Genomic DNA, 20,527 nt, shown 5'->3' on the forward strand with positions numbered 1-20,527 from the left:
TAAAGTTCCATTGAAAAGTGGGTGATTTTGAAAAAGCCTTCCTTGAATAGCTTTTTCTGCACAGCTCATCATGTCTGCCCATGCTAAACATCTTCCAACCATCAAAATCCTGCCAGGACATCTCATTTTTCTAACCGTAACCTAGTGATGGTGAACCTTTTAGAGACCCAGGGCCCAAACTGCAACCCAAAACCCACTTATTTATCACAAATTGTCAACACTGCAATAAAACCTGAAAACAGCCAGTCCAAGCAAATATATGCACGATATCCTTGGCAGCGCACTGACCAGCCATTCGAAAGCTTGGACAATTCACGACTAATGTGTCATGGTTTATGACATCACTGCCTGGCACCACTACTCCTTTCTGAGCATGCGCATGGCCCCTATGTGCGCTGTTATCCAATGTTCGGCTGCTGAGGCGATACTGGGGTGACTTGGCTCATGTGCTGACAGAGAGCGCTTTGCATCCCCACTGTTGCATGCGTGCCATAGGTTTGCCACCACTGCCCTAGGGTTTCATCCCGCCATTCACAAATAATTGGACACATTCTTCAAACAAACACCTCTTGGGGAAATGTCATGAAAGAGTGACTCTGCTTGGCTCAGTATAGTTCAGAACCAGTTTGGTTGTTTTGAGTTTTGTCAGAGAGCATTTGGAGAGAGCATTCATGGTTTCCTCCATCCGCTGAGCATTCTTTCCTGTCTTGCAACATTTGTACCTGTGCAGCAAAGGAGTCCTCTACACCTGTGCGTTATCATATTGTTCTGTGGGAACTGGGGCTCTTGTCAGCAGCCATAGTGGAGAGGTAGCAGGAAAATGAGAGTGCAGGAAGCAGAGTTAGCCCATTGGTCCATTTAGCCATTGTTTGTGCTTACTGGTTTCAGACAGGGATCTTTCCTCTGGAGATGCCAGGGATGCCAGCATGGGACCTTCTGCATACAGATGACTGAGCTGCAGCCTCTTCCTGCAGTGGTCTGTCTTAAGCAGCATCCCAGCCATCTCAGATCTTCCTGACGGTCCTTCCTGCTCCCTGGACAGGCCGCTCTAACAGCCTGCCCTAACCTGGTGCTCTGCAGATGCTTGAGTACAATGCCTGTTTATCCAGATCAGTTGGATCAGCGGTCATGCTGGATAGGGATGATAGGAACGGTAGTCAAACCTATTTGTCAAGTGCCAGGTTGGGAAGGGCTGCGGCTGGGTTGGCACACATGCAAGGTAGGATGAACAATTGGTTACATCTGAGACGGACTTTGTGTGGTCGGAGGGCTTTCCAGAGTGCTACAAACTGAAGAATAATCTTGGCTAAAGCCAAGGAGCAACCTGAGAGATGGCCCAAAACGTAGCTTTGTATTTACAAGTTCTGTGGTTCTTGTCTTGTCTTATTCCTAGATAAAATTGGGGTGGACGATTTCAAACCACCTGGGGGACAATTCCCCTCCCAAGGCTTGTTGTGGGCCATGTTCTCCTTGCCATCACACTGCAAAAAATCAGGGAGAAGGTGTAAAAACAAGCCAAAATTGTCTGCGTTAGCTTCTGTAACTGCTATGCAGCCTTAGAATACATTTGCCCAAACCTCTGGATGACCTCTCCAGCGATTCCATGTAGATGTTGAATAGCATGGGTGATAATATGGAACCCTGCAAAACTCCATGGCATAATTGTCATGGCACAGAGCCATCCCCCAGTACCACCTTCTGGAATTGGCCAGTCAAGAAGGAGCAAAGCCACTGCAGAGCAGTGCCTCCAACCCCCACCTCAGCCAACCAGTAACTTGGTCAGTTTTAAGAGGTAAGTAGGCAAATCCATGAGCTACAGCCCATGGAGGTGTCATATTGACTCCCCTGTCAAGGGGCAGCATGGCTCTGTATAGCAATTGCTGAAGAACATGGGTGGGAGGTGCTAGATTGCCTATGTTCTCCATGTAGGTTTCCCATTGGCTTCTGGTTGGCCGCAGTGTGCGTCAAATGCCAGAGCTGATAGGCCTTTGGTCTGATCCAGCAGGACTCTGCTTTCATTCTTATGCTGGCTCCTATGACATCCCTGAAAGACTCCTCTGAATTTTTCCCCGTCTATCCATATCCAGCTATTTTTTAACTAATTCCCCATCCTTCCTTCATCTGTTTTCCAAGGGACATCCTTGTGGCAAAGAAGCACACAGCCCCTTCTGCATTTTATTTAAAAAATAAACTGTCCATTCTGCGCATAGCAAGGCCATTGCTACTAAGGGAAATGTGGGCTACCTTAATTGAAATGTGCTTTTGATAGGAAAAATCTCTAAAGTCTAATCGACTTCACTAGATCAGTGTAATTTCTTTGGAGTTCATGCACTTTCTGTCCAAACCTTTTTCAACCTAAGCTTCCAGATATTTTGGACTTCAACTCACATTGGCCCCTGGCAGCATGGCCAGTGTCTAGAAATGATGGGAAATGTAGTCCAGAACATCAAGCGGGTACCAGGTTGCGGAAAGCTGGTTTCTCTGTTGGCACTGAAGGTACGTTTGAAAACAATTCAACTTCCTTGGAGATTTCCTTTAATTTGATTAGTTCAAATATGTAGCTATGTGGGATGAAAAGTGATGATGAGATCTTAATCTGTCTGGTAAATTGGAATTCCCTTCAAGGGAGGGGGAAAAGCCAGTCTCAGGGATAATACCCAACTGAAATGGAACAGTTACCAGCCATTTCTGCTAAAAGAAGCCTGCTTACTGCGCCATCTAGTGTTTAGCAAAAACATCTTCAGGTTGGTCCACCAGTGGCCCAGGTTTTAACAAAAGCCATCAATTGTATGGTTAACACTGCTAATCCTTATTCCTTGGAAGAATAACTGATATTAACTTTAGTCTTAAATTGTATTCAGAGTTGAAAATGAATTCGTTCAATTTGAATTTAAATCTGAATTTTCCTGATTTCACACTTTCAGAGCAAAGCATAAACCACAATTCCATTTTCTTTTGGAATTTGCAGATCTCCAGATTTTCCACTCCAAAGATATTTTCAAAATATTAGGGAATAGTGCACACGAAAACATTGCAAATAATGTTTAATATTGGATTATTTTAGGAAATTTGCTTAAAATGTTTAAATTCAGTAGAAGTAAGTTAAAATGCACAAATTGGGGGAAATGCACAGAAAAAATGCAGATGAAATGAATTTAAGACTGCAACAGTTCTCAAAGTTAAGAACAACTTAACATTTAATATGTCATAATTTTCCTATTTTCCCTTTTGAAGCTTCAATATCCTGGTCATATCTCACCCATGTAAGGATTGGCAAGCTGCACAGGATGTCTGCTATAGGGTAAAGTTGTTCTAGAGTGAAGAATAAGTCAGGGAGAGAATCCATTTTAGTTTATTACTGTCACATAAAAGGACTTGTATGCTGAATTGCTTCTTGCTCCACAGTTGCTGGGCTCTTGATGACCAAAAGGTTTATCAATCTTGGTTCACATGGACACAGTACAGGGTCTGGACTTCAGTGGTTACCTTGGAGTCTGAACTTGAACCAGAAGAAGAGGTGGGGTTGACATTCTTAAGGCTAGCAGACTCAACAATTAGTCAAGAGGCCAGTGAGAACCCAATTACCTTGGGTCTGGAGAGGTGAACGCTGTTGAACAGGCAGAGCCAGAGGGAGGTGGAGGTGATTTGATCAGCCTTATTATCCAACATCTTATCATCCATCATTTCTTGGATACCATGCTGCAACTCAAGTTCCCAGTTTTTGGATCACCTTAGACCCTTGTTTATGGGGCAGAGGGGCCATTCAATCTCCAGCATCTCCAAGTAGGGCAGGAACTTCCTGCCAGAAACCCTGGAGAAGCACTGTCATGCAGTGTCAATACTATTGGCTAGATGAATCAATAGTCTCAGCTCAGCAAAAGGCTGGCAAAAGGCTGTGTTCTTATGACCCAGACCTGATGCAGCTTTATTACTTGGCTAATGTGTGATCAACGGCAGTCCGAAGGTCAGGGCTGCATATGTAGGCATGTCAGGTTCCTTCTACGTAGAGGGGGGCCTTGCATGTGTCTCTCCATGCTTTCATAGACCACCTTTGGACTGATGCTGGTCATGGCTCACCTAGAATCTGTGGCTGACATATCCTCCTATATTTTGGAGGCAAGGCTAGACTGAGAGTTTCTGATGGACCTTCCTATACCATGTACCTGAACAAGGCTTTTGACAGAAGCAAAAGAACAACAAGGACACCCTAAGCAGAGTTTCTTCTTCAAAACAAACTGTACTACCCTCAAAGGGGGGAAATAAGCACAAAGTGAGTTTTCTCAGTTTTGGAAAAGTCATGACTTTCCCTCTAACCATATAGCTACTTTGATATATCTAAAAGATGCAGGAAATGGGAAATGGGATATGAATAAATAGACAGGAAAATAAAGATTATATGGAGGAAGGGACAAGTTTAGGGTTACAAATGGAAAATGGTATCTGCTCTTCAATTCAGGGTAAAATAAAATAGTGTCATAATATTTCACACACTGTATTGGTGCCTATACTTTAAAGGTGAAAGAACTTCATTTGAAGTTGTCCCAATCTTTCACTGAAAGTGAGAATGATATAGCAGTTTCATCACATATAGGTAAGAAGGATTTTGCAAAAACCTTATCGCCTCTCACCAGTTTCACTGGAATTATAATTATCAGAAGCAGCCAGGTTCAAAAGCCAGTTTTCTTTCTCTCCCCCATCCCCGCTTTAAAAGGTGTTGTTCACCTTCCTTCTCCAGTTTTTCATGTGGCCCTGCTCATGGATACCTGAAGATTATGTTCACAGATGGAACTTCCCCCCTTTCATTTAACGGATTGCCACCTCCAGGTCACCTGCTGGCTCTTACCCATGTCTCTCTTGTGGAAAGAATCCTTTTCCCTCTTCCCAGTCACCTCTGTATTTTTTCCAACTACTAGCACACCAAATGGAGGACTAGCTTCAGTGACTAGTTCCACTGAAGAAACTGGAGCTGCTTACAGTAGAGGAAACTTTTTCTGACATTATTTGAAGGAGTAGATCTTCAAAATAAAAACTAAGGACATAAATCTCCTGAACATCATCTGGGAGGCCATACGGTTCTTTGAAGTCCCAGCTCCAAGTTCTTATGATGTGGGAGCTGAGACTCCGAAGATCAAGCTTCCTCCTTGCCACTCATAGTCATCAAAGGGAGAACTGTGCCTGCTGATGGCCTCAGCTGATCCCACAGCACCGCAGCCTCCTCCCCTTCTCCCCTCTCCCCCGAGTGCTAAACCTAGAGGGCCATCTAGAGAAAATGCAAGGTATGTGACATGGTAGTAGCGAAGCACTGTATGCTCGAAAGCCCCCAAGATCACCCATCATGGGGGAGACTGAACTGAATCTCAAATTTGGTGTCAAGAAAAACTGAATTGTCTACACGAGTAAGCTGTAAAAGCTTTTTAAAAACTGTATTTCACTTCTCTGACACTATTCCACCTTTGTCACCAAAAGGTAATCAGGAGTCCTCTCATTGCACTGACCACTTGGATTACTGTGCAACTTAGAGATTTTATTTATTTACAAAATTTATATATCACTTTATAACTAAAAAAAATTCCTGAGTGGAGAACTGTAAAGAAAAATATAATCAAAATACATAGGATAACAATGTTTAAGTTATACCAATAACTTGTTATACCAATGCAACCATGGCTGCTCATTCAGGATAGGCTTATTTAAGTAAAAATGTCTTGGTGCTGAAGCACAAAGCAACATTTGTTGCTTCTTGACAACTGGATGGGAATTCCACACAGGGGGAGCCAGGGCACTGTGCTGAGAGTCCTGTAGATGGACTTAGGTCCATGTGAGATCAGCAGGAGTGCCTCTTCTGATGACCTAAGTGACTGAGCAGGATGATAACAGAGGAGGTGCTCTCTCAAATAGGCGATGAGAGAGGAGATGAGTTCCTCTGTTTTGATCCACTACAGATCTTCTGGCTTTCTCTGCCAAGCATTCCATCATGCTGAATTCCACTTCAAGGAAAATTTGTAAAACTATTCCTGAAATGGAATTGTGTCCAGAACAGGATAACAAACAGATGAATGGCTTGGAGAATATGTTTTACAAAGTTGAAGGACTTGGTTATGTTAGACCCGAAGAAGAAATTGTGAAGGGGCAATAAATAACAAACAAAAGATGTACATTAATGAGCTCCTCAGCAGTGGAATAGCCTGCTTCAGAAAGTAGTGGACTCTTCTTTGTTAAAGGATTTTAAAGAGAAGCCACATAACCACCTGTTAGGGATGCTGTAACAATAGATTTCCTGCACTGTCAGTAGGATAGACAAGATGGCCTCTGAGATCTCTTCCAGTTCCATGAACTTTGCTGCAGCTTCAGTTCCTTCAGTTCATTTGCATCTTCCTTCACTCTGTTACTTAAGTGCACTTGAGATAAGTCCTATTGATATGATTCTGTGTATCACTGCAGCACAAGTCTTATGTGTGTTCTTTTACTTACAAGGACATGACTTTCTTAACAATTAGAAAACTACACAGAAAAAGAATCTTCATGCAAGCAAATCAAAACTGAGTGTTTTCTTCCATCTGCCCTTCCGTCCTTCCTTCCTTCCTTCCTTCCTTCCTTCCTTCCTTCCTTCCTTCCTTCCTTGTGCATTGCTCTATCAGTGCTCACTAGATAATACAGAACTCTGAAAGCTGGGAACAATTTCTGATAATGAAAATGTTGGAAGCAATTCTAGCTCACCTGTTGTCTTTTGAGACTGTGCCAGTGACATAGTTTTACAGTTCTTTTTGCATCTATATGAGCTGGGGGGTTTTGTAGATGGGTGGGGAAGAAGGAATTTTGGAATACTGAATTTTACAGCCCCTTCTGAACACTGTACTTTGTTAATTACATTTATAGTATGCTGAAATGCTGAAGCTCTTTGTGAGGTCCACAGCAGTTAAGACAATAAAATATAAATTACTTGTGTAGTATAGTCACAGAAGCCTGAGGGCAGAATTATACGTTCCCCAATTCTGTGACTTCATTCTTAGGATGTTCTTTCCCACACAATGCAGTCCCAGAGGCTGCCATTTAACACAGAAAGCTGACATGAAGGGAAGGGGCTCTTAAGACATCCTCTTACGTCCAACATCTGTAGCTGGCACCCTTGAGCAGCTGTGCTACTCTGTGCAGGGCCGAGACAGAACATTTTGCTGCCTGAGGCAAAGACAAGATGGCTTCCTTTCTCCCATTCCATGTAGAAATGGAAGTTGTTGGTTTCAGCACTGGTGATGGGGCAGTGGTCCTCCACTGTTCTTGAAGCCAGCAGACTAGCTTCTAGGGCACAGGAAGCCCATGTTGCACACACCTTCCTTTCCCTTCAACGGCTTGTTGATGTGAGTTGTTCCTCAGTGTCTGCTGATTGAGATGGATAGGGTTGGTCCTGACTTGGAGTCTTTGTGGGAAGTTAAAACAGTGGGAAAATATGTGAGGAAGGGGCAAAGAATCTCTTCTTTCCCTCAGACCATATTCATAAAAGCTGCATTGTGTAAAACTAAAGGTCCCTTCCCAAAGCTGTACAGAACCACATAAATGACTTAAATGCTAAGTTTGTTATCTATTTATGTAAAGCTGGAGATTTCTGCTAACCTTTCCTCTATCTGCAGCCTTCCATACCATATCTTTTACCATTCTGAAGGGTTCTTTAGTCCCCTGGAGAAAAATTTCAGGGGGGTGCAGTGAGAAGAGCAAGTTGGGAAACTTTAATTTCATGAACGTTGTTCTTTTGTGTTTCTTTTAAATACAACTGAGGCTAGTACATCATTTTTTGCCTATACATAGCCTCCTACTGGATGCAGTGTTAGCAGTTTCTGTTACTCTCTGGGTTTGCAAAACTGATGAGGTGTTTTAGAGTAGTGGGTAGTTTGCCAACAGCCTACTCTCACCAGGTTCAGATGATACAATAAGCTTTGACTTGAATATTCAAATAGGCTGCCTGTACGTCTTCAATGCATTGTGGCCTACATAAGCCAGGGCAGGCTGTAGTGCAAACCAGTCCCATGTGCATTATTGGAAGTGCAAGAAAACATGTTAAAATTGTCTTTCTTCCAAAGCAGAAAATATTTTTATGCACACAACCATCACCTATATTAAAATTAACAGATGTTGTGTTTTTTGGTAGTTTTTGTACGATGTAAATTTTTCAGTGCTTTTGCATATGTGGAAAACAATAAATATGTAATATACAAAAATCGTATAAACACCGCGGTAAAAGTACAAGAGCTTCCAAAAAGAAAATAGCAAACATATACAGAAAAATGGCAATGCAGATAAACAATACTATGGAGAAGCAAGTGTGTAAATTCTGTTTGTAAGTGCGTAGAAGCCACTGACTTGCACCACCAGGCATGTCCTGTGTTGGCCTTTTAGGAGGAAGTAATGAAATAGGAACTCTTCACACCTGAAATGCAGGAAAGTTTCACGATTATTTACTCCACCAAGATTATTCAGGGTTTGTTATATAAAGGTTTACAAGGATGATTATAAACTAAAACCAGCCTTATTATCAAGCTGCTGTTATAAAGCTTAGAAGTGAGATGGTGCCTGCTCCTTTGGGGACATGCATAGTTGCTTAGAGAGATATCAACTCCTCTTTGAACTCTTCTACAAAACTGTCTCTACTGGAAGGCTTAGAGGATGAATCTGACCTTCCCTGAGGCAATGTGACCATAGCAGTCAAGCTCTTCGTCAGCATCAACAGAGGGCTGGTGGGCACATTACTTTTGCCAAGGGTATCTATATCTCTACTGCAGGCAGGACATTGCATAAGTAGAGGCCACCCCATGATTAATTTCCTCCCTTCTGATACATGGCAATGGTCAATGCCAGTGGGAATAAGAAGGAACATTGTGTGAGGCCCTCAACTTATGGAATAAGTTCTTCATTATATGGTTGGGATATGCTGTAATGGATGGTCAGTGAGATGACTTACCACTAAATATTGCCTAACAGACAGTGGAACCAAAGATGTTTCTTTCTTTACCAGATTCTTATATATATATATAAGTGTATTTGTGCCTTTTAGAACCAAGTAAAGCTTGACCTTCTAGGCCTTCACTTCAAGGATTCAGTTATTCAAACACTCATGCTAACATTTTGTTTCTTCTCTGGGGTTTGGGATGTGCCAAAGCTCTACAGAATCCATCTTTCTGGTGTACACAGACTTCCTCTTGTACTTGGCCCTGTCTTGGAAAGCAAAGTGAGAGGAAGTTCGCAGATGCTTGAGGAACGAAGGTTGCCAGTAGCACATGACATGCAGTACAATCAACGGTTGCTGTGTGTGGTGTGGAGGGGGACACTACTTTGCAGCATTTGTGAGAGGCTCCATTCCTCGAATGCTCTGTGTGAATAGCCTTCTTCTGCATCATAGGCAGCAGAAGTGGTTGCATTTGCCAGGAAGTTACTCACAGACGTGTCAGAGTGGACTGGAATCCAGTGACTAGAACCCTGGAAATCAGGCAGATCCCCATCCCTAAACGTTCCCATATCCCTATTTGGGGTTGTATCCCCCTCCAGAGCCAGGATTAGAATCACTGCCTTTTTCTTTTCTTTTTTCTTTTTCTTTTTTGTGTGAATTGTCTTTATGTGCCATTCCATAGCCCCCCAGTATCCCAATTTCTTAATCAACCCAGCTGCTACCCAAAAGCAACATGAAAAATTTTCATTTGCACTTTTTGATGCTACAGCCATACTTCTCTAAGATACTTATCTACCTTGACTTCCTTGCTTGGGATCCTCTAACAGTACTTGCTCCAGACCCTTTGAGTTAACATAAGAAAAAGTCGTCTAATGTTTTTCATTAAAAAAGTCATGGTTCCACCAAAGATGGGAGCTATTAATTCAAGATTTAGCAAAGAGAACACAAGTCTTGAACGTACACGTTTGTTGGCCAGGTGCGAAGAAGAATCATCATGCAGCCGAGTCTTATTCTTCCCTTGAGAAGACTGCTCTCCTAAGATATGTAAAATGTATGTCCATTAGTAAGATATGAAAATGTAATCATGTTCAAGTATGCTATCTTAGCTGTAGGCCATTGCTGTTGGTGAAGAAAAGCTATAGAAATTACATATATCTAGAAAACATCAATGCAATATAATGTTGCAATAGGGTTGCAACATTACATGAAGCTGTGTAATGAGAAATGTATTCAGTTTACGCACCTCGTCTTAAAGACACAAGCTGAAATCAACATTCTAAGTGCACAGTCACTGCCAGCTTCAGGTCCTTGAGGCCTCTGGGCAAGATGCTGCCAGTGGGCTCCCTCCTTCAGTGATGCTACCTTCTCATCACCCCTGTCACTGGCTGCTATTGCTGCTCACCCTCTTTCTCACTGGTAGATTGGTTGGAAAAGGCAAGGAAAAGCCAGTGTACCTGCTGCTTCTTTTCCTCACCACTGCCATTGTGTAGGACAGAGTAAGGGTCAAGCGAACAAGCAGGTTGCAAGAGTGAAGGGAAGGACCGAGTCCTGTTGGGTACTCAGCATGTGCTCAGCCATGCCTACCCTTGAAGCTGTGCATGTATTTGCAGTCCTGGGGCTGAAACTTGTGGAAGGCATACTTCAGACTTGTTTGGTTTACTCCTGTCCCCTCTGCCTCAGAAGTCTGGTACATGAGATATATACTTCCAAGGATCTGGACAGACTATGGAAGTGGGCAGGAGACAACAGGATGGCGTTCAATGTGGATAAGTGCAAGGTCTTGCACTTGGGGCATAGGAATAGCTGACATAAGTACAGCTTAGGTGACAAGTGGCTGGAGAGCAGCACTTGTGAAAGGGACCTCGGGGTGCTGGTTGACTGCAGGCTAAACATGAGTCAGCAGTGTGATGCGTTGGTCAAGAGGGCAAATGCCACCCTTGGTTGCATAGCCAGAAGTGCGACTTCTAGATCAAGAGAGGTATTACTACCACTCTATATGACTCTGGTGCGCCCACAACTGGAGTATTGTGCTCAGTTTTGGGCCTCTCATTACAGAAAGGATATAGCCAGGTTGGAGTCAGTGCAGCGTAGGGCCACAAGGTTGGTGGCCGGTTTGCAAGGGATGCCGTATGAGACGAGATTGAGGGAACTGGGTCTCTTCAGCCTGGAGAAGAGGAGACTCAGATGGGATATGTTGGCAACATACAGATATGTGAGGGGATGTCACATGGAGAAGGATAGAGACCTGTTCTCCCCTGCAGAAGAAGGCAGGACGCACTCCGATGGAGCAAAGCTCAGGGAACCAAGGTTCCATTTAGATGCCAGGAAGCATTTCCTGACAGTTAGGACCCCGAGGGTGTGGAATGGGCTTCCACGAGAGGTCGTTGAGGCCCCATCGGTGCGGGTGTTCAAAGATAGCCTGGACATGCACATGGTGGGCATGTTGTGAGCAGAGCCGGCTAGTGCTGGAGGTTAGACTAGATGGCCCGGGAGGCCCATTCTGACTCGCTCTGTTTCTATGTTTCTACTTAGAAGTAAAGAATTGTGAGGCCTGGTACTGGTTCTGGTTCTGAGTACCAGGCCTCAGAGGAGCTCATACCTTTCCACAGAAAAAAAATCACTAATCCAAGTTTTCGAATGTCAACAGTATAATTTAGGACATAGTTTAACTGTTGTTCTTAAATAATTGTGAGTCAGATCCTTGCTGACATACTGCAAATCACCCAGCAATCTTTCATTACATCTCAAGCTACCTTCCACCCACCCCTGTTATAACCAATGGGACTACTCACATTGGTTTGTAGCACTCCAAAGGCAATGGCATGTTTAAAGGTAAGTCATATGAAGAAAGGGCCAAGAAACGGGACATACCTATCCAGATGGAAAATAAATATTACTGGAGAAGGCCAATAGTTTAAAAAAGGCTTCCGCAAAAAAGCCCCTCTCTGGCTGAGAATGATGGGGACTGTAGTCCTGTACACTGCAAGGGGGCTGGATTGGGGAAGATTTGTTTAAACCATCTAGGAGCTGAAAAATGTAATTAAAAGACTACTAAGCTAAATATACTAGATCAATACCATCCAAATCTGCTTAGCCACAGCCATTGTACTAACATAAGATTGTTTTGCAAATGCCTGAAAGGACTCTTAATATATGCCTGCTGTAGCGGTTTTTCTCTAAACTAAAGGAAAAGAGGAAGGAGGGAGTATGGGGTGAGCTTTAAGGGGCAATGAGCAGTTCATTGTGTACCCTGATACAGGGATACAATGCAGGCATCCTTGGTGCCCCTAAACCAAAGAGGTCCAGGGCAATTAGCCTTATCTTATGCCAAAAAGCAACTATCCAAATCAGTGCAGAGATAACTTCTAACTTTCACAAAATGTGAAATATGAAGAAACAGAATCTGCACTGTGTTAAATAAATGAGCTGAAAGTTTGCACTTGCCCCTCATTCAATGTCTGTCTGCTATTATGAGCCACATTTTCATGGGTTCTTCATTTTCAGATCTCAAGGAGTTGGTCTCATTTCCTTTTGGAAGACATCAGTGAAGGTGAACGTGATGTACACGTATGAGAAAGAAATTTCCCGGAAAGATTTGGATGCAGACAAACCTTTACACTGAGGCCCTTTTAGTGAACAAATGGAGTGCTTCACAGGGCCCAAAATGCAACAGTGGATTCTATATTTATGGAAATGCGTATGGGCTGAAAATGTATTAAACTTTTTAAAATCCAACTGCAAAAAGTGTATAAAAGATGAATCAAATTAACTGAAGTGTGAGAAAGAATAGGAAAATAACATTCCTCAAGTGGTCATGAGTCAGAAGTCTTCCAAATATAGTATGCCTACAACATTGTTCAGTAATGAGTTTATTGAGCATTGTGCTCTGCAAAGGAAGAACTTATAGCTGAGATGGAAAATGTAGAAGCTCCCAGAGGCATTTGAAGCTCTGTTTCCCATTTGCTTAAAAAATGAGCCCTGCCAGTGTGATTCTCCTGTTGCTGTGAGTTAGAAAGAATTAAGAACTGTTGAGAACTCTGTTGCAGCGGTTTCCAAACTGTGTTTTGTTGAGCCCTGTTTTGGGTGTGTGTGAGGGAGGTTATCGAAGATTTTAGTGGAAAGATTGCCCAGTAAAACAGATCTTTCTCTGTGATCCTAAGAACACAAGAACATAGAAGAGCTGCTGTGGTTCAGCTCAAGGTTCATCTGGTCCAGCATTATCTTCATGTAATGGCCAGTCAACAGCTGGCTGCCTGAGAGCAACTTCCAAGCAGGACATCAGTAGAACCATATTCTCCCATAGGCTGCCCCTGAAGAATGCTATGCATATCTGCTAGGCATATGTGGAATGTGTGGTTTCAGTTTACATTGTTTATGAGGATCAACAGCTTGGTAAAATGTGAATGTTTAATATAAAAAAAACCCCACATTTTAATAAGCCTAATATTGACTTCTTCTTGGTTCCCAGCAGGGTAGCCACTTGTGCTTCATTAATGGAAAGAAGAGAAGAGATTGCACTTGCTAATTTATAAAAGGTAAAGGTAAAGGTTTCCCTTTCACATTAAAGTCCAGTCATGCCTGACTCTAGGGGGTGGTGCTCATCTCCATTTCCTAGCCGAGGGAGCCATCGTTTGTCCGCAGACAGTCTCCGTGGTCATGTGGCCAGCATGACTAAACACCGAAGTGCACGGAACGCTGTTACCTGCCCACCGAAGTGGTACCTTTTCATCTTCTTGCATTTGCATGCTTTCGAACTACCAGGTTGGCAGAAGCTGGGACAGAGCAACGGGAACTCACCCCATTGTGCAGATTCGAACTGGCGACCTTTCGATCAACCAGCCCAGCAGCACAGCAGTTTAAACCACTGTGCCACCTGCAGTCCCTTGCTAATTTAGATATAAAAAATAGAAATTATTATGATAATGTGTATAGAAGAGAGCTGACCAACTCCATGGGCCCTTTTCAAGCCCCAGAGTCCATACCACCATGGACTAAAATCTGAGAGGCTACCCTAAAGCCATTAAAAAAATACCCCTCTCTTTCCATGTTGTCGGAAGCACTACAGGGTGACTTAAAGGTGAGATGGAGCTAAATTTGACCTTTAAGTTAGATTCAACCCCCTTGGGTTCCATAGCTTCCATCGAGTCCTAAAATAATCGAATGTAGTTTGCAAGGAAGCCATGTTGACCTTTTTGGTGCTCTGGGTGGCATATTTTGGTACAAATATTAATTTTGGGGAACAGCAAGGGTCAAATGTGGATCATGGGCCACATGTTGCTTCCTTCTCCTGCAGACAGTGGGGATGAAACACATCTCACGATGGTGTGACAGGTGAACTGTGTACCTGCCCAAGCTGCAGTCCTTTTGGTGGTGGGCAACTTCAAAACCTTTGCTGCTCTCACGTTTTGTGGCTCTTTATCATTAAACTGGACTGGCACCCTCAAATGGAGGGACACCATCAAACAGAGACCTGTTCCTGGACCAGTCTAGTTCCCAGCATGTTCAGTAATAAGCAAGCAATGACTTACCAATCTCTGGAGAAGTTGTCTTAACCGAAATAAGCTTCACATTCTCTTTATCTAATGGGGCTCTGTAGGGAGACATTGAACTGTTGGTAAAGACTTATGTGAGAAAAGGAATGCAATTGTGAAAGAGGATACTGTAAGTCAGTCACTGATGAATCACGCCCCCCCCCCCCAAATAGAAATGAATTGCCAAAATAGAGGAGGAAAGATGACACAAATCTACCTAAAACCTGCAAATGTGAATTGGGAGATGATGGCCAGTATCGAATGCTGCTGTTTGAGGCTGCAGTAACGCAAGTCTCACCTAGAGTGATGCCAATAGTCTGTGCTGCTGTGACAAGTTCCCCTGTAAGAAGAACGGAATGAGCAGAATGGCTGCAGTGGACACGGCCCTATTTTGATACTTTAAGTAAAAATATGGTACATTGCACCATAGTGCATTTTCTGGGCCAGGTTCTCACTGTTGACGGGTGTAGCAGTTGCCCCAAAGCATAATAGTTCCTATGGTTCCTAATCTTTAAACTAGAACTGGACAGGACAATCCTTCAAAGAGGGAATACCTTCATACAGTGAATGGACATCTGGGAGCCCTTCAGATACAGATTCAGGCACAGTCCCAGCCTTTACCCTTCTCCCTTGCCCTCCTCCTCCCCTGCACCACCTTTCCTGCTGAAGCCCAAGCAAATTCCCGGTGCTGGGGCAGGGAGATGGCTCCGCCCCACCTCAGGCAAATGGTTTGCTTCCATGGTGGCAAAGGGCAGGTAGGACCTGTCTGTTGTTCCCATCGGCAGCCCGTTGTCTTTCCGTGTTTGGCAGGGGGGAAAGAAAGCCATTTTCCTCCACCAAGCACAGAAGCCTGTGCTTTGCACCTGAGCTGGGCAACGGAAGAAGATTTTCTTTTTCCCTGGTGGCATGGAAATGCACCGAGCCCCAAGGAACAGAGGGGCCTGTTCCTCTGTGGACTGAGCAGGATGTTTATGCAGAAGGCAGGTCCACAAAAATGGGATTCACTGGAGTCAACTGAGACTTTGCTCATTCTCTCTCTCTCTCTCTCGTTTTCTCCCATCACCTTGGACAGAAGTTTGGGGCGAAATGGGTATGTGAGGCAGAATGGTTTATTCCTTCCTTCCCAGAGTGCACTGGGCCTGATCTGAATCATACGAGAGTAAGCAAAGAGACACACCTCAGCAACATGCGACACAATTAGCGCAACATAGTTGAGCTCTTGGTGAGCTCAAAAAGAGGAAATCTAGCATGTTATTGTTTTTACAGATGATGTTTTGGTATCTGGGTCAGCAGCAGAGGAATGTGCCAAAACTCTCAAGGACATCCACCTGGATTTTATTAAGCCTAGGACTTAATAAAGAAAAATGCAACTTCTGCCCACACAAAATTGGATTTTTGGAAGAATATATAAATAAGGACAGAGTGTAAGCCCAGGTCTAGACAAGGTATGGTTTATTAGAGAACTGAAAACATATACGCCTGTTCCAGAACAGGCATATATTGGTGATAATAAATTTACTGAGATGCTGCCTTCTAAATTTGTTTACAGTGCTGAAGCCATTAAATGAGTAGGGGGAGAGAAATACTGCCTGAACAGGAGACTGTTTTTAGGGGAATGAAAGAAATCAATTCTCTCAGATGCCCCACCTTGAAATGACCTGAACAAATACAGTGGTTACTTATACATTGCCAAGAAAGGGGAAAAACATTGTCGCAAAAATGGAAAGGACAGAAGTGGAGATGTGGCACGGGATATGCACATACTAATTTATACATATAGATGCAACTTTGAGGAAATATAACTCTAATTTTAATAGAAATATAATACATATAACATTATTAATATTAATATGTCACTGGATTTAATGTGAAAGACCATGTTCAGGTGACTTGGACCTGCTCAGTCTGGTACTAAGGGGCAGCTTTGGGGTCTCAGCTCTCCCTTCTTATGGTTCTCTATCTTTCACCCCAAAATGGCTAAGCAGTGCTTCAAGGAGAAGCTGAGGGAGCGACAGCTCATGACATTGATTCTGAGACAGAGAGGGCAGCTGTAGAACCAGGGCCAGCCATGGGAAGCCAGATGCTTGAGAATTCAGGTCCAAAAGGCCTCACACCAGCGGGAGAGCCGGGAAGGGGCAAGACACAGACCACCTTCTGCAGGTGAGAGACCTGACTTGATGTAGCCCCGTGCTTCTCAACCAGGGATCTTTCCTAAGGGAGCAGGACAGCAGGGCAAGGTCTCTGCAGGAGAGGGTGTTTCTGGGATGTCTCCTTTGGTGCATGGTTGACTAAAGCAGGTGAGACAGAATGGTCTGGTGAGGCATAGCTAGCAGCTCTACTTATACTTAGGTACCTTCACAGAGTGCCAATACACTTTCTGAGTATACGGGTGCATGGGAACAGCCATTTCTGTTGACTAGCTTCCTTTAATACCTGACCCCAAATCTCCCCACCCTGATCAATGGGAAGACCCCAGGCCAGGCACTGTTTAACCACTTCCTCAAATTTGTCTCTGGAAAGGAAGTCACAAGCCAATGCTGCAGTTCCATTCCTCTGAACTTGAGGAAGGTGTAGAATTTTGTTTCTGATACAGGAAAGAAGGAAACTTCAAGGTATACTGAATTATTCTAGTGATTGAATGCTGTTGTTCATTTCCAAAATTGTAAATGAGACTGTGAGAGATCTTACAGAGACTGTGGTTATAAGATTCCTTTCCCCTGACCTGAAGGAGCAGGAAGGACAGAAAAAAAGAGAAACAACTTACTGTTCGGTTCCATTTTCTTGTCTCTCTAGAAGGAGAAGGAAATGCACATTATCTAAATGTTACAGCAGAATCTGTCACTGGGCAGGCTTTTCAGCTGGCCTTCTCCTTGAGCTTATTCTTTTACAAGGCAAGTTTGCTTCTTCACAGAAGCTCTGGATCAGCTGTTTAGGGCCCTTGGGCAAGGCTCGTTCAGTGAGCCCATCCTTCAAGAAATCTGCCTTCTCCCCAGTGGGTTGTTCTCTTCCTTGTTCTCTTTTTTATGCTCGCCACCACTTGCTTCTTTGACCGGCAGAAAACCAGTGAGCAGGTAAACCATGGCCTCTCCTGCTCTTCTCTTCATCTCCACCATTGTCTGGTTCAGAATGAGAGGTGAACAAGCAGAGCACAGGAGCAAAGATGAGGACCAAGCCCAGGGGACTCCTGTCAGTGTGGTCTGGGATGGTCAGCCTTGCCTAATCTTGATGCTACCACACAACCATTCTCCACATTCAGCAGTAGGGAACAAATTGCTTGTCGGGGTCACACATAAGAACATTTTGGAGCAGTACAAACATCCAGCTATGCTACCACCTCTGCCCAGAAGATTTCAGTCTGTTCCATTGTGCCAAAAAGCTATTCGTATAAAGGGTATCAAATGAGGATACCCACAGAAAACTCGACTAAACCTTTGTCAGTGAAGCATGGAAGAGGCTCAGCAATCTCTCACTAATTCAAGAAGCTGTGGATGGACTTTACATAAGTGAAGCCATGATGGATCAGACCAAAGGTCCATCCAGTCCAGCATTTTGTACACACAGTGCCAACCGGATGCCCACAGGATTGTTCAAGCAGGGTGGGTATGAGACCTCCTGGGATTTTCTTATCTTCCTAAGTAAGATGTCCTAGCAGATTGTTTATAGAGGAGGAGTGTAAACTGTGGCCCTGAAGCCTAATTTCACTGCACCCTGCCTTGCAGGAGATCTGTTTGAGTCATCTGGCCAGCCTCTGGCAGATGACTGCATGCGAAGAAGGCAGGGGGACAGAACTATTGGAAAGGCAGGGGGAAAAGGCAGTGAGAGAGAGAAGGGAGAAGCCCTGCTTTGCCCACCCTCCACTGCAGGCAGACCTGGCTGCCACTAGCAAGTGCCCCTTGAAATATTATCCATGAGGGCCTATGGCAGCAAAAAGGGTTTAGCACCCTTGTTTAGAGTGTACTTAAACAGAATTAGCAGAGCAGGGCTGAGATGCAGCTAAACAAGCAGGTGTTGTTGGACTGGGGAATGCTGGGAGTGGTAGGATTGTCCAAAGAGCAAAATAAGCATTCAAAACTACAGCACATTGCACATCAAAATTTAAAACAAGGCAACCACATACAAAAATCCCAGGCAGTTAAAAATATTCTGTCACATATTTCTATCATAGCTGAAATTATGATGAAGTCTAATTAAAAGCATTTTTAAAGAAAATTGAACAACTGTGTGTGTGTGTCTAGCTGTTTTAAAGCAGATTGCATACCTGGTGCTGTCTTGAAGCACATTCTGTACAAAGCCATCAGAAGGAAAACAGTGAAGGTTATTACGATCAAGGCAATAATGACTGGCAAAATAATACCTGCACGTCATGGAGAAAATTATTTTAGTTCAAACATGCTGCCAATTCACCATTCTTTAAATGAAATGAAAGAAAATAAAAGCATCTGTTTTGATGTTCTTTCTGATCACTCACATCAGTACACACACTGGTAGTGGCCAAATGCGTCTAATTTGTCAGGGTCTCTATTTTCCAGTGCAGCCACTAGGTGACAGCCTTACAACCATAATGAAAGAGAATAAGCGCCTGCCTTCTTCACCGGCATTGGAAGACTTTGGCAGTGAATAGCTGTGTTTTACCAGGAATCCTGCTTCTGTCTAAACACCTTTGTGTCAGACGGTAACGCAGGCATAGGCAAATCTTTGCCCACCAGTTCTTTTGGACTACAACTCCCACAGACCCTGTCTATTGCTCACATTGGCTGGGGCTGATGAGACTTGCAGTCTGAAACATTTGGAGGGACCAGGAAACTCACCACTGCCTTAACACTTTTCCCCATGGGAATTAAAAAGAGAATAATCATGAAAAATGGCCACTAGAAACAGCAAAGTTCCAATATTTGTGAACAGTCTGTGAGTGTGTGTATAACCAGCTTTATTCAACTTGGTGTCCTATAGCTGCTGTGTACAATGAATCCCATCACCCAAAACATTGGCCATTAAGGAGGGGGTTGATAGGAGTTGCAGTCCAAAACATCGAGAAGGTCCCTGCTGGCCAAGGCACCAACATGATTCTAGCAGGATTTATTCTTTTTTTATTGGCATTCCCAAACAGTACTGGTTGCAGGAATGGAACATCACTGTAATTTGGTTAAAATATGGGTCATGTTGTATTAATCCCTTGATTTTCAAATGTTCCGTATTGATCATCAATTCATCACCAACTGATGATTTGATGTTTAAATTCTGAAATTATTTTAAGCTCATTGCTTATTTTTCAAATTACTGTCCTTTGACACACTGTATTCTACATAAGCGTGGCATTAGTCACTTTGGCCTTCCTTTTTAAGGGAAAACAGAAATATAAGTAAATATTGGTGGCAGTGCTGGTACTTGACTAAGCTCAAGTATCTTTTATACGTAACAAGCATCCCTGCGACCATGGGCTTTGTCAGCATTCAGAAGGGGGATCTTCATTCTGATTGCTCTGACAGTGCCCTGCTGTGGAAAGAACCATGGTGGCTGCTTCCTGCGATCTGCCTCACAACTCTGAGGAGAGGAAAAAGGGGGCATTTCAGTGGGGAGGACAGAGAGAAGGTCAGGATCTGCTGTACTGCTGTGACCTCTCCAGCTCAGAGCCCTGTCTAGAGGAAACCATTTAAAAAGACAATGGAGAGTTGAAAATCACTGGTGTCCAGCCTCTTGCCTGCCAGGAACAGCCCAGCTGGGTGCAAGATATGCAGGAGCTTTGCAAGTGATCTCTAACAGAGATTGTGCTTTAAGTCATAGGATTTCTCTTAATTGTGTGGATGTGCTGTGCTTATTTTCATGTATTGCCCTGAGAGTGTAGCTCCCAAATATCTTAGACAGAGTGGTTTGTAGCGAACACCGTGAAGGTTTTGTGCACTGGATTCCTTGCCTTGAATGATTCTTTTATTGTGACTGGGCATGAATATTTCTATATCTGTTCCCTGTAAGGTGACATGATTCAAGTTTTTCATTTCTATTGCATTGACCTCAATCCTTAGGAAGAATTGTGGAGCTCAAAGGTGAAACCCGTCTCCATCCT

The 20,527-nt window shown here is 43.6% G+C and overlaps 1 protein-coding gene across 5 annotated transcripts in view; it reads right to left on the minus strand.

Annotated features, from left to right (window-relative positions):
- Window positions 1-5,409: 5,409 nt before the first annotated feature.
- The window catches only part of EMCN (endomucin), a 55,342-nt gene continuing 40,224 nt past the window's right edge, over window positions 5,410-20,527 (minus strand). The window contains exons 9-14 of one of the 5 annotated variants that reach the window (XM_044429065.1): window positions 18,725-18,820; window positions 17,231-17,255; window positions 14,464-14,543; window positions 11,728-11,806; window positions 9,897-9,970; window positions 5,410-8,419 (exon numbers count right to left, since the gene is read on the minus strand). In XM_044429065.1, coding sequence (XP_044285000.1) covers window positions 9,943-9,970; window positions 11,728-11,806; window positions 14,464-14,543; window positions 17,231-17,255; window positions 18,725-18,820 — 308 coding nt within the window. In that variant the 3' untranslated portion in view covers window positions 5,410-8,419; window positions 9,897-9,942. The remainder of the gene's footprint in view (window positions 8,420-9,896; window positions 9,971-11,727; window positions 11,807-14,463; window positions 14,544-17,230; window positions 17,256-18,724; window positions 18,821-20,527) is intronic. The other 4 variants (XM_044429064.1, XM_044429066.1, XM_044429067.1 and 1 more) reach the window with 4 other exon arrangements.

The sequence above is a fragment of the Varanus komodoensis genome, unplaced genomic scaffold, assembly GCF_004798865.1.
Source record: "Varanus komodoensis strain SLA01 unplaced genomic scaffold, ASM479886v1 scaffold2, whole genome shotgun sequence".
In the NCBI taxonomy this organism is placed as follows: Eukaryota; Metazoa; Chordata; class Lepidosauria; order Squamata; family Varanidae; genus Varanus; species Varanus komodoensis.